Source organism: Bipolaris victoriae (genome assembly GCF_000527765.1).
Source record: "Bipolaris victoriae FI3 unplaced genomic scaffold scaffold_3, whole genome shotgun sequence".
Lineage (NCBI taxonomy): Eukaryota > Fungi > Ascomycota > Dothideomycetes > Pleosporales > Pleosporaceae > Bipolaris > Bipolaris victoriae.
In genome coordinates, this window is record NW_014575389.1 from 65832 (window position 1) to 78728 (window position 12897).

Sequence of the window (12897 nt, forward strand, 5' to 3'; positions counted from 1 at the left end):
TCTCTTTGTGGGGCTTCGTTGTGCAGACTATGTTCATGTGGCATTTGGTTTTGAGAGGGATAATAGTTTAAAAAAAAAGTAGATGCCAACTAGTATACGTATCCCCCGCTCCCGCGCTTCGGTCACCAGCTCTCTCAGGGCCATATCAGCCTCTTGTAGACATTTATTGAGATCCTGCTCGGATATTGCTTCGAAATCAAATCTTAAAGCAAAATCCTTTAGGACTGCCAATTGGCTGGCGAGCTTATCTAGCGAGAAAGGGTCGGTGCGACTTTGTTGTTCGGCGGCTTCGTCGTCTACCTCGTTAACGTCCATAGCAAGTGCTATTCCATTGCCTTCCTTTTACTCTTGCTAAGCAGGTGATGGTGCTAGCCCAAACGCAAGAATACCTCGACATCCGACCGCAAGAAAAAAAAGACGGCTCGCCAAGGCTAGCAAAGCAAAGCAGACAGCTCAATGAAGGCTCATGTACGCCAAAGGTGACTTACTCAAGGCGCAAGCCGCACCCAAAGCTGCAATTCTCAGGGCTAAAGCGGCAAATTTGAAACTTAAGCTCTTAGAGTATGGCTTTGGTTGCTGGATGGTGGGTGGGCCATTTTCGTCCTCCACATACACGGCATCGGTTACCAGTATGTCCAACATCGGACAATGATCCCAGAATATCTCAGGGATCTTGTGATGACGGCCGTTCATGTTCGAATTCTCGTTCAGGATTCGAGGATTCGAGGCTTTGTAAGGAGCGGGAATTGATGGGCGCGTAAGACTTTCTTTGTTTTTGAACTAACATCTTTGAAATAGTAGAGGTCAAGGACATGTAAATGTGATAGATTGTCCTTCTCAAAAACAGGAATCTCGAGCGGCGAGTCATTGTCGAGGAAATGGATCTGTAGTTGACGAAGTTCGGACAACGCAAAGACTGGCCTAACTAAAAGTCTGACTTGCAGGCATATGGCCCTCAAAGCCGAGTATCCTCCCCACCCAATAAATATATACTACTGTCCACTTCTATACTCTTCTATTCTCGTCTCGTTTCCATGGCAATCCGTCTACCTTGTATACGATATCCTTTTTTAAACTTTCCCACTTGATCTAGTGCCCAATAACCGTCTCCGAATCTCTGTTCTCTACTAGCGTATTCCTTAGCAGAGTTTTAAATTACTGACGCTCAAGTGTGTTGACCTAGATATCTAAGTCTAGGTTGTAGAGGATGTAAGCATAGCAGGAGGCTGCCAAATACCCAATGCGGTAGATGCGAAATAGCACCTAGTCTTGTTTTGCTTACCGGTCCTAAAGCTCCATAAGGACAAGGAAATTTGCTTCGGTAAGTATGACAGCTTCGGCGTAGGCCATAGAGATGACCATGATCCGGGGGCTATAGAGATCTCGCCATTGCCTTAGTCGGTCTTTACGTGTCTTCTCGTCCATGTTGCTATACAGCACTAGCACGTTACCATCACTAAATCTTTTTTTTCAGCGCGAAGTACGTTGTAAGCTGAGTAATCGGCTTATAAGCTGCCACCAGAGCCTTGCCAGGGATTTCCTTTGGCTCCCAAGAAGTCTCCGTCGGGTTCCTATATTTCAGATCTGGACGTACTGAGTCCAAGGCCTCTTTGCAAATACTTAAAAAACTTGCTTTAATTTTGCATTTTCCGCAGCGAGTATATCTACATATTTCCTCATCGGAGCCGTATCTTCTTAACGAAATTGATACTAGATTTCCTTCTGCAGGTAATCGGACTATCCTTTAAGTCATATAGTCAAGAGAATTTTGTGATCTCTCTACAAATCGCCTTGCTAGTCGCTAATTCATCTTATTAAGGCGCGCCTGTCACCGGCGACCCATACTGATGTTCTGATCCGCGTTCACCCTTGCTCTTGTGAGAAGCTCATCATCAGCCAGAATTCTGGCGGAGGCTTCAATAGATCCCGATAAAAGGAACATTACAACAAATATGGATTGAAAGGTGGTTTCGGGAGAGCCCGGTGGAATGTCACATGATGCACGTGACTTGAAGTATATAGCTAGACAGGAGATCCTTCCTGAGAGGATAACAATACAATACCTTTGGTACCATACCGGTTCTCCCCAGGCGTCGTGACATCTTGTGGCAGGCCGCTAAACCCTATTCGGCCTACAAGCCTTCCCTTCACCATTCACCACTACCTCATTAGCAAACACGTCGTCGTCACTAGAGGTGGCTAGATACCTACCGCAACCTGATATAGCCACCTTTGTACAAACTTCGAAGCAATTGTTTACGACCGAGGAAGTGCTATACAAAGCAATTAAGCTCGTGTATTAGACTTCGCCACAGGTCTTGGGTTTAGTTCGCTTTCTCTACCGATACCCCTTCTTCACTTCAGCCAGCAGAGCAACCGAGATAAACGCCGCTGACTTAGAGAGAGACGAAGTGCAACCAACAACCGCCATCAAACGACCACCGCCATGTGCGGGATGCGGTTGAAGAAGCTTACAACATGTCCCGCGCCAGCTTTTATGCCTCCACCTGTATTGGCCTTGCTTCGATCGCACTTATAATCACCATGGCGGAGAACATCAAGTCTATCGATTGGATGATAGCTGGTACTAGCTCCGCGTACACATCTTTGGAGCTCATAAAACTCATCGAGAGTTCGAATCTCTCTCCCTCTACCACCAAAAGTAATCCGAAGACATTTTAGTACTTTAAACTAGTTTATTTTAATAATACGTTTCGCGGGAAGGAGTTTTTATTTCTGAGTTTTAGTGTTGAAGAAGCTTTCTTGTTTTATATTCTCCTTTTCGGAATCCTGTACCAATTTTAGTGATAATTGCAGTGTATCCAGCAACTTCGGAGATAACCACGTAGCAAGCCAATACGACCCCATTGAACAAAACTCATAGTATATGCAAAAGTCTCCTGCAGTCTCCTAGTCTTCCCTGCGCTTCGCAATTTAGAATGGCGCCTCGATATTACCGACGTATGTGTACCAATAGTACCAAGTCTGGAGCGCCTCATCATACACGGCTCGACGGATCAGAACGTGTCTTTTAACCTCATGGCCATGGTCAACAAAACCAAGAGCCAGCTCATGGAGGTGGTAGTGTTGGGTATGGATACGACAGCACCGCTGACGGAGCTGTCGCATTCGGGCCACCTGCAACATCTCCGTAGCCTTCGAATGCGCGGTTTCTCAAAGCATCACAAACAAAACTACCATGAACTCTTCAAGTTTCTTGATCGGAACTCTCCATAAACTCTTCAAGTTTCTTGGTCAGAACTCTCCGCAGCTTGAAACAATCGACTTAGACTTTGAGTACACGGACTTCGATAACAGAGGCCAGGAAACTATTCCCAAGTCCCTACAGCCCCAACTAAACCTGCTTACCAACTTTAAATACGCTAAAATTCACAGCCAGCTCCTGTAGTCGAGCCCATTTAATATAGACTTGCCAGAGATATACAACGTGCTTCCACCAAACTTAGAGTACTTAGTCTCAGTAGGCTTGGATCTTGACGCCATCCTTCAGCTCAATGAGGATAACAACGAAGAAGAGAGGGAGAACAAGATAGTAGACAGTAACGAGGATATTGTTGTCACTGACGAGGTGGACGACGAAATTCCGGAGCAAAGCGACCCCGACCCGCCATTTACGCGCGGTCTTACCATACCTAACACGTTTTGGGTTCAGGTTCGATTTTAACGTAACACTATATTTTGATCAAGATCAAGATCAATATCTACAGCTTACCGATCGGGCTTCGAGGAAGTTGGTGGCGAGTACAAAGGCACTAGGTATAACACTGGGTATCTAGGTGTATGACATAGAAAGTGACAGCCGCGACACATGCCACACAGGCAATGACATACAGGTGGCGCAGGCAAGAGAGTAGCTGTTATCTGTGAGTATGTAGAATTGTAATCTAGCTGGGAAAAGGTATAGCGCTGTAGTAGGTTGTAGCGGGTGATGTAGAGCGGGGTTTTTGTGTAGTTAGATTAATGTTGGAGCGAAAACAATCTGTCATATCAAACAATACTGCTATTGAAATTAAGACTTGCCACCTCGCCAAGCCAAGCAGTGAATGCTTACTTACACAACCAGTGAAGGTGAAAAGCCAAGGCACTGTTTTAGTGGGCAGTTTTTGTTTGCGTTTATGTAATAACAAACATGTATATGAATTCACCCCGAAGCTAGTATAGTATATAGTGGCGCTCCAAAACATGCAAGCAGACAATCTTATTTCCTACTTCCCTACCAGATAAAGCGTCCTCAACCCCACACACAATCATCGATATAGCACGGAACCTCTTATTCTGCACGATTTATATGCGATAGTATTAGTTGCGCCCAGAAGGTTGTTGTCGGTTCTCCACAGTAAGTATGCTTCAATCTTATATCCCAAACGTTCTGACCTTCTACTAGGCGCCGGTAGCAAAGCTACTCATAGCGGAGCAGTTTAGCCTCAATAACTAAAACAATGGAAACGAGTATTACGAGTACAAGTTGAACGAGAAAAAAGCCTTAGAGATCCTATTCGAGGGTGGCAATTACAAGCAATAGTCGGCGGGGCAGATATACCATGCTGCAGAACAGGCTATTCCCTTGCTGAGCCAGGGAGAGTGCAGCGAAGTTTTCTGCCTCCTCCAAAACTCGACAAGATTGCGCCAAAAGTTCTCTTTACGTTTTTTCTTCGCACTAAAGCAGATTCAAATACGACACGCCTACTGGGTTGACGTGATAGAACGCATCTGCAAGCTTGCGCAGTCGAAAATGGCTGATGTCGCTGCACATGACCAGCACGGGCAAGGGAAGTTCACTCTCTTGAATGACCCCGAAGACAGCGAAAAATGCCCTAGCGACTGCCCAATAGCAGAGCAGGAGCAGCCCGAAGAACCTGAATACAGCACTACCTCAGCTGACCAAGTCCTCTTCCTTCGCTTCTTCGAAGAGATTGAATCATGTGTGGCCCAAGCAGAAGCTTTATGGAGACGTGTAGCCTTGACAGAGCTAGATCTATCAACAGCTTCGATATGTATTTACCCCGTCCCATGCGCTGGTATTTATAGTTGCTGACTTAACTTCTTCAGTAACAAGCTTATACATCCCTACCGATCTCTCTCGGGTTTGGACTCTATATGTCGGACCGAGCCTGAAACTTGCACCAAACGTATCCTAGGGATACAGGAACGAATGTTGTAGGCTGCCTATCTATCTTGAATCTCATAACAGGCGGCGCTAAGAACTCCATAAGTTCTCCACTCAGCAAATCGGAATTACCGCCTGCCTTTGCGTCAACCCTAACTCAATTTTTCACAGAGGATAAAACTCGTTTTCAATGCACAAAAATCTTTAACACTTCGCTGGTTATAGTTATAACAGCTTCGGATTCCTGGCAAGCTGGCTGAAAATCAACTATGTTTTCTGCATCCGGCTTTTCTTATACGGAAGCAGCATTCTCCAGCTTTTCGCTTACATTTATGAGCGTGTACGACTCCGCGACAAACACATACACAGTAAATTGGAAGAATTGCGGACGATCAACGGATCAGTGGCCTTCTTTTTCTTGACGGGCGGCCAAAGAATCTAGAAGAATGCACAACGGGATTCAGAGGTGGTCCGATCCAGCAGGAATATGGAGCAATCTTGATCTTACCCGGCGTATCTTTCGTTCGAGAAGTAAACCTACTATCGCTCAGCAAATCACGGGAAAAGATGGCGGCCTGACATGCGAAATGACAAAGCAGCTGAACGACAAAACACGTGAAGAGTATCTGAGATGGGAGCTTGATATTCCTGACCTGATTCGACTTGAAGCCATCTTGATAGGTGCGGTCAGCAGAACCACAAAGAGACACCCGATTGAGGCAAGTGAACAGGCCTGGCTTTATCTTCGGAGAATGATAGTTGATCGTCCAAAAAAGGAAAAAAAGCTTCTTTCTAAATTCATGGAAGGGACGTGGTGCCCCAAGATAATAGGAGACCGTGGCTCCGACCCTACCACTTTAGACGACTACGAGGAGAGGTTGAGGAACTTGAATGCATTGCGGCAAACTTCTGTCAATGAGGCGGCGCTCCAAACACTACCGTCAGCCGACGACTTAGACCAAGCCAATGTTTCCCAAATCAACAACACCCTAGTGGGGCGATACAAACGCATGATCGGGCTAGGTAACCGAACTTTCTTCAGAACCATGAACTACTACTTTGGAATCGCTACATCTGTGTCACGGCCAGCCGATGAAGTGTGGATCTTGGAAGATGCGATGACGCTTTTCTTGCTGAGGCCAGTTCCAGTAAGAGGGGAGGTCTATGTCTATGGTATCATGAACGGTGAGAGAGTAAGAGGCAGTGTGAACCCGGATTGGAAGTCTATATGGCTCAAATAACTTCTCCATTGTATCTTTAGCGAGCGACGCACCAGACCTAATGACCTTCAAGTATTCTTCCTTCTACAAACGTGAATACCAGATTCTTCATCGTCTGTGCTGGTATTATGTCTAGACATTAGATTCGAATTTCTCTTTCAATGGCGAACATGGCTTTCTTCTCCAAAGTTAAAGTTGGCTGTACTACCGCCTGTGACATGAGTTCCTGATACCACATATTTCCCTGACATAGTCCCATTGAATACAGGTCCATTATACTTCCGCGAGTCTTCATTTTGGTCTTTTGGGATGTCGCTCTGAGGTGTATCTGAAGGCCCTCCATCTGCGGATAAGTCGATCTCCCTACGCAGTCGGGCAAAGGCCTTCTCCGTATATAAGCGGTATATTTACATCAAAGATACCCAGAAGTGAATATGCCATGTCTTCTTCGCGCTTTGTCTGGCGTTTTTGCGCCCACGACAGGCGCTCTTCTATGCTGAATCAGACTAACGGACTTCCTTGAAGAGCTTCGATGCTTATTCCAGTGATGCTGTGGAGTCCCTGCAAAAGCGAGTATTTGTTATCCAGTCGCTGGCCTTCGACTGAGAAGAATTCAACCGATGCGGGAGCTAGTAGCTCTTGGATCGTCCATCCTCTGGCCATCTATCTGCTTTGCTGAAAAGCAGGGTACCATTGTTGTCGGTCTGATGATCCACTAATTGGGGTGCCAGCTGAAACGTTAGAAAGATAAACGTAACATCGCGCGGCATCGCGATACCAGGCAAACATGGAGTTGATCGCTTCGGTGAGCTCTGCACTGCTCGATTTGTCGATGCAGCAGGTGTCTACCCAGAAATAGCAGAGGCCATTTTTGGCAACCTGATCTTCACAGAACCGTAGCTTCTTGTAACCTGGCTTGGAAATATATGTGTCTGTGTCTTTGCCGAGATCTGCGAAGGTGACTTCGTCATGATCTGGCCCCCAGGTGTGAGACAAGATGGCGTAACGGGGAACGGTCTCCCCTACAAATTCTTGCAGGATGTATCCGCCATAGTCGTTGCGTCGTAGCAGGCGCATATTGAATAAATCAAATTCGATAGTTAGCACAAAGTTACATAGAAAAGAAGTAGGAAATACTGAACATCGCAGAACTTGAAGTACACAAGGCTGAAACTGATACTCTCCTGGCACATTCCTATCCAGGCAGCACACATAGCTGCAAGTCGTCTGACTTCTCTCTCTCTCTCTCTCTCTCTCTCTGACCAGAAGGTTTTACGAAGTCACTTCTCCGCCGCACCATGACCAGCACGTTCCACGGGCCCCTGGATGCTCACACCGTCATCACAGCTCCACACTGTGGACCTGGTGGGACGATGAACTTCAACTTTGGGTCTGATCGAGCGGATAACGGTCTGCCAGCACCTCATCGTCAACTTGAACCTTTCTCCACGCTGCCGTTTGCACCAGATCCGGACTACGTCGACCGGCCCGATATCCTCGCATGGGCGCGCGACAAGTGCGCGGGAAACGGAGCGCGAGCAGCGCTGGTTGGTCTTGGCGGAGTAGGGTATGTTGACGTATTGTAGGCCTATTGCAAGATTAATACATTGATATGTAGTAGCATATCGCAGATTGCGATACAATACGCCCATAGCATCCACGATGCGAGCCCGCAGACATTTGTCTTTTGGGTACATGCTAGTACCCGTGCCCGGTTCAAGGAAGCGTATAAAGATATCGCAGACCAGCTACAGCTGCCAGGCAAGGACGAACCCAAGGCGAACGTATTACAGCTGGTTAAAAACTGGCTGCGGGATAAGAGAAATGGGAGGTGGTTGATGGTATTAGACAATGTTGATGATGTAGAGACCTTTTTCCCATCACGGAAGCGCAAGCGGGATGAGACAGATACCGACAGCCCTACTTCCCTGGCCACATATGTTCCCCAGAGCCTCAACGGGTCGATATTAGTTACTTCACGGAGCAAAGATGCGGCCTCCAGCCTAGCAGGCGGTCACAACAGGATTCGCGAGGTGCTTGCCATGAGCATAGGCGAGGGCCTCCAGCTGTTGCGCAACAAACTATACAACCCGCCCCTTGAGGAGAGCGCTCTAAAACTGTTACACGCACTCGACCATATACCTCTTGCTATCATAGAAGCGGCTGCGTACATTAACCGATGTACAAACATGACGGTGTCACGTTATCTAGACAATTTTCAGAAAAACAAGACGAATCGAGTGCGTTTGCTGAAGTGCGATGTAGTGGAGTTGCGTCGAGATCAGAGTGCCTCCAGCTCTATACTGAATACCTGGCAAATGTCATTCGAGCAGATCCGCCATGAGCGAGAATCAGCAGCCGATCTGTTGTCGCTCATGAGCTTCTTTGACTCACAGGGCATACCAGAGTGGACATTGCGGCGATTCAGAAAGTACATGGTAAAGGCGACTGGCGTAGAAGATGATGAAGACGAAGACCAACACCAACACCAAAACCAAGACGAAGACAAAGATGAAGAAAATGGAGATGATAATGATGATTGTGGGTTTGACGAGGATTTAACTACTCTACGAGCGTACTCCTTGGTATCGAGGACCGCAGATAATGTATGCGATATGCACGCTCTAGTGCAGTTCTGCACACGAGCATGGCTGTCGTCTCATGGTGATGCAGAGCGATGGGAAGGAGAATTCATAGAGCTAATGGCCCAAAAGCTGATAGCGCAAGAGCCGCTTAATGTGGTTGTCAAGAACTGGGAAAAGTGGCACCAGCTGTTTCCGCACGTGGAACTACTTTTTAACAGCAAGCCATCCGGTAAGGATATATTGCTGTTGTGGGCCCGAGTTCTGAAACATGCAGCGTTCTATCTATTTGAAAAAGGGGACTATACTGCTGCAACACAGGCTACAGTAAAGATACTAGCTACTGAGGAGAAGAGTTTGGGTCCCAGTGATATGACAACTCTGTTTACTATGTCACTATTGGCGGTGATGTTTCAGAGTCAAGGTAGGCACGAAGAGGCAGTAAGACCCAGCCAGCAAGCACTAGAAGCAAAAATGAGGGAGCTAGGAGAGTACCATCCTAGTACTCTAGAAAGTGTGACACATTTGGCATCAGCACTGCGTTCTCAAGGCAAGGACGATGAGGCAGAAAATCTTTATCAGAAAGCTCTAGAGGATTGCAAGAAAGAGCTAGGAGAGAAGCATTACTCAACACTATCAACTAAAAGCAACCTAGCTTCATTGATGTGTAGTCGAAAAAATCATAGCGGGGCAGAAAATCTCTATCAAGAAGTTCTAGGGGTGTATGAAAAAGAGCTAGGAAAGAAGCACTACTTAACGCTGTCAACTAAAACTGACCTAGCTTCAGTAATGCGTTATTAGAACAGATATAGCGAGGCGGAAAAGCTACTTCAAGAAGTTCTAGGGGTGGGTAAGAAAGAACTACGAGAGAGGCATAGCTTAATCCTGCGTAGTATGAGTGATATGTCAGGAATTTTATCTGCTCAGGGTAGATATAGAGAATCTGAGAAGTTATATCGGGAAGCATTAGAGATATCCACCAAGAAGCTTGGGGAACGCCATCTCGCCCGTTCTTTGCACAGACTTCATCGATACGTGGAAGCAACGAAGCTATACCAACAAGCACACAACGAGCTGACCGAGCAATATGGATCTCATCATCCATATACAGTGAGATTTCACCTGCTGCTCGAGATAATCCAGAAGGAAATGGAATTAGCTAGGTTATCCGGGGAAGCCCATGGTCAACAAATAGAGGACTCGCTCTAGGTGTGGGCGTTTGCGTGGTGGATTCATGCCCCAAGATACCATGTATTTAGTATCATTCTTCTTGTATATACAAAGATTCTGTAATTTGAATATATCTTACTCCTTCGTGTTTGTCTTTCGCAAAAGCCCGGAATGAGTGAGAAAGCCTGCAGTATTTCTTTACCATAACAATGAACAAAAACAGCTACAGTCTATGTAAAGTTTCAGGAAGAGGATACCAAACATCGAACAGAGGATCATACGGTTGGGTGTAATGAATTATAACGCCTACAACCAGCAGTATTTAATCGTATACTCTTAGTAGGTACCAGCCCTCAAAACCAACATCGAAAAAACATATGAAGCAGAACAGGTCAAAAAACACCGTCCCAGAACCATATTCGTCCACACTTCTCCACCTAATCATTTCCATCACTAGCACGCAAAAAACTACATTACGCTCAAAGCATACTCAGCCATAAGTGTCATTACTCATAAGATATATATACCCATCCATGCATCATCTAATCATCAAGTCATGACCTAAACTCCACATGCTCAATGCTCATGCATGTCCGACAACGCTAAAAGGTGTAAACAAGAAAGAAAGCAAGAAAAGCAAAAAACTACAATGCCAGCATACCTTCGGAATAAAAGAAAAAGCAAAAAAGAAACATGTCAGGTAAACCCACGCCCACTACCACGAAGCCCTCCAAGCCCAACACTAGGATAAACCTGCGCAGGCGCAACCTGAGCAGCGCCATCCACCGGCGCCTGAAGCACATGCTGCACACCACCCTGATAATACCCGGGTGTAGCACTCTGCCCTTTACCCTGATCAAACGCATACGGGCGATTCATCTCAACACCCGCCTGCGCAGCGCCATTCCCCGCAGCTCCACCCGCCGCATCAGTAGTCGCCGGAGCATTAACCGCATACCCCCACGTCCCCGTCTTAAGTTTCTGCTTCACAAACCGCACCTTCCTCACCATATCCTTTGGCATCTTCTCCTCACTCCCATCAAGCGCCCAAGTGCACGCTTTAACGACATCGCGCCACATACTTTTTTCAGTGTCGCCGAGGACCGGGTTTCCCTTTTCGCGGCGGACGCGCTCGAGGACCGCCATCATGAGGCCCTGGATGCGGTTTGTGACTTTTTCGAGGTCCTGGGTGGCTTGGGGGATGAGGATGTAGAAGGTTGAGGGGCTGGCGGGGCGGAATTGTGATTTGCGGAATGCGATGCTGACGGGGGCGGCGGTGTAGTGGTCTGGTGTTGAGGTCGAGGCGGGTCCGACGGCGAGACGCGCGAAGGCTGGGACGCCTGGGGTAGAGGAGAAGCGGGCGAAAGGGCAGTCGGCGAGTTGAACGGCGTGGTGGATGGATTCGTCTTTGCCGGCGGCGCGGCATTTGGATTTTTCGTAGCTGTCTTTGTTGATGCAGTTGTGGGCCCATTGTTTGGCGGTGCGTGGGTCGAGGTACTTTTGTACCATTTTTACTGCTTCCATGCCGTACTTGGCTTCGCTGGCTGCGCGAAGTCGAAACGCAAAGGTTACAAGTTCGTCTTGAGCTTTCTCGAGGTGAGGTCGAGATAGTGAGGAGGGTAGGAAGGTGTTGATGTAGTAGGCGTAGTAGTACATATATGTACCCAAGTAGTCAAAGTTGATGAGCTGTGACGACGAGTCGAGAAAGACAACAGGAACACCGAGCTTCTTCGCATACTGTTCTAAACGCTCGAGATCTGGTACCTTGTTTGCGCGACCGGCGATAGAGGGTCCAATGCCAGTGGAGAAGTCCAGTGAGCCAGTGATGGTAATCGCAGATATGGTCGAGCGCAAGGCCGGTGTCGTGGTGTTGATCCAATGCAACAAGAATGGTATGACTGCATTGTGATGCCAGACAATCTTCCTCTTCTTGCCTTCGAATTTTCCCATCTTCAGTACACGCTCAATCGCAATGTTGATTCGTCGGACAGTCTTCTCAAGCGCCTCGCGCTGCCCACTCAGTACACTGTTGTCCCAACCCCTGACCACAACAATCTTGCCATACGCGGCAACAGTGTCTTCGAGGTGGCTCCGTAGTTTGGCTCCAGTCAAGTAACCAACATACTCGCAGATGCGACTATAGTTGCTCCCACTACTGTTATCTTCAGCGATAATTACCATACAGCCATCCTTGGGATTCGCGCCGGCGTTCTTGCGCACTCCAAGATTGCAGAGCTTAGCAATGATTGAGGCAAGGTGCAGAAAGCTGTCGACATCAGAGTTTGACTCCCAGACATGTAGCACGCCTGGATCGCAAATCTTGTCGAGCGTTGCCTTTGAGGAAGTAGCGAAAGAGTGCTTGTACTGCTCTGGTATCGAGTGCACCAACTTCTTGAAGGAATCAAGGTCGCTAGACCAAGGTCCCTTGAAAGCCGTCATCTCCCGGCGGCGTTTGCGTCGCTTGTGCTTGTGGTGAGAATGAGGGCGCAAGCGTATCCTTTGTTGGTGATGGGAGCTCGCTAGGGGTTTCGGCGGCTGAGAGGGTCGTTGTGTACGCGGACGCGGCGACAAGTGCCGGTCGATGAAGCGATTGATATAGTTCATTGAAAGTTTCACTGGCACGGTATCTCTCTTCATGAAGGGAGAAGGGTGCAGCCGCACGCGGTTTGTTCATATCATACAAGTGTAGCGTTGGTGATCAATAAAGTTGTGAAGTGTTAGGCTACTGTTTGGAGAAAACAGAACGCGCGAGTCAGGCCCATGAGCGACAGCCGCGCAACCGATTTTGATTGAAGGT

At 47.5% G+C, this 12897-nt stretch overlaps 6 protein-coding genes across 6 annotated transcripts; 3 read left to right on the top strand and 3 right to left on the bottom strand.

The window, feature by feature from the left end:
• Nucleotides 1-3478: 3478 nt before the first annotated feature.
• On the bottom strand, nt 3479-4205 carry COCVIDRAFT_11556 (hypothetical protein; the record flags this gene model as incomplete). Its single annotated transcript, XM_014706343.1, has 5 exons — nt 3479-3692; nt 3734-3793; nt 3853-3875; nt 4077-4105; nt 4151-4205. The coding sequence occupies 5 exons, from the start codon at nt 4203-4205 to the stop codon at nt 3479-3481; spliced, it is 381 nt and encodes a 126-aa protein (XP_014561829.1).
• Nucleotides 4206-4753: 548 nt separating this feature from the next.
• COCVIDRAFT_22111 (hypothetical protein) lies at nt 4754-5159 on the top strand (the record flags this gene model as incomplete). The annotated part of the gene is made up of 2 exons (XM_014706368.1): nt 4754-5015; nt 5071-5159. The coding sequence occupies 2 exons, from the start codon at nt 4754-4756 to the stop codon at nt 5157-5159; spliced, it is 351 nt and encodes a 116-aa protein (XP_014561854.1).
• Nucleotides 5160-5574: 415 nt separating this feature from the next.
• On the top strand, nt 5575-6369 carry COCVIDRAFT_22112 (hypothetical protein; the record flags this gene model as incomplete). The annotated part of the gene is made up of 1 exon (XM_014706369.1): nt 5575-6369. One exon carries the CDS (start codon nt 5575-5577, stop codon nt 6367-6369), a length of 795 nt encoding a protein of 264 aa, XP_014561855.1.
• Nucleotides 6370-7011: 642 nt separating this feature from the next.
• On the bottom strand, nt 7012-7425 carry COCVIDRAFT_22113 (hypothetical protein; the record flags this gene model as incomplete). Its single annotated transcript, XM_014706370.1, has 1 exon — nt 7012-7425. The coding sequence occupies one exon, from the start codon at nt 7423-7425 to the stop codon at nt 7012-7014; it is 414 nt and encodes a 137-aa protein (XP_014561856.1).
• Nucleotides 7426-7721: 296 nt separating this feature from the next.
• Nucleotides 7722-10139, top strand: COCVIDRAFT_85446 (hypothetical protein; the record flags this gene model as incomplete). Its single annotated transcript, XM_014706414.1, has 3 exons — nt 7722-7915; nt 7970-9641; nt 9732-10139. The coding sequence occupies 3 exons, from the start codon at nt 7722-7724 to the stop codon at nt 10137-10139; spliced, it is 2274 nt and encodes a 757-aa protein (XP_014561900.1).
• Nucleotides 10140-10796: 657 nt separating this feature from the next.
• COCVIDRAFT_33132 (hypothetical protein) lies at nt 10797-12539 on the bottom strand (the record flags this gene model as incomplete). The annotated part of the gene is made up of 2 exons (XM_014706415.1): nt 10797-10952; nt 11052-12539. The coding sequence occupies 2 exons, from the start codon at nt 12537-12539 to the stop codon at nt 10797-10799; spliced, it is 1644 nt and encodes a 547-aa protein (XP_014561901.1).
• Between the last annotated feature and the right edge of the window lie 358 nt (nt 12540-12897).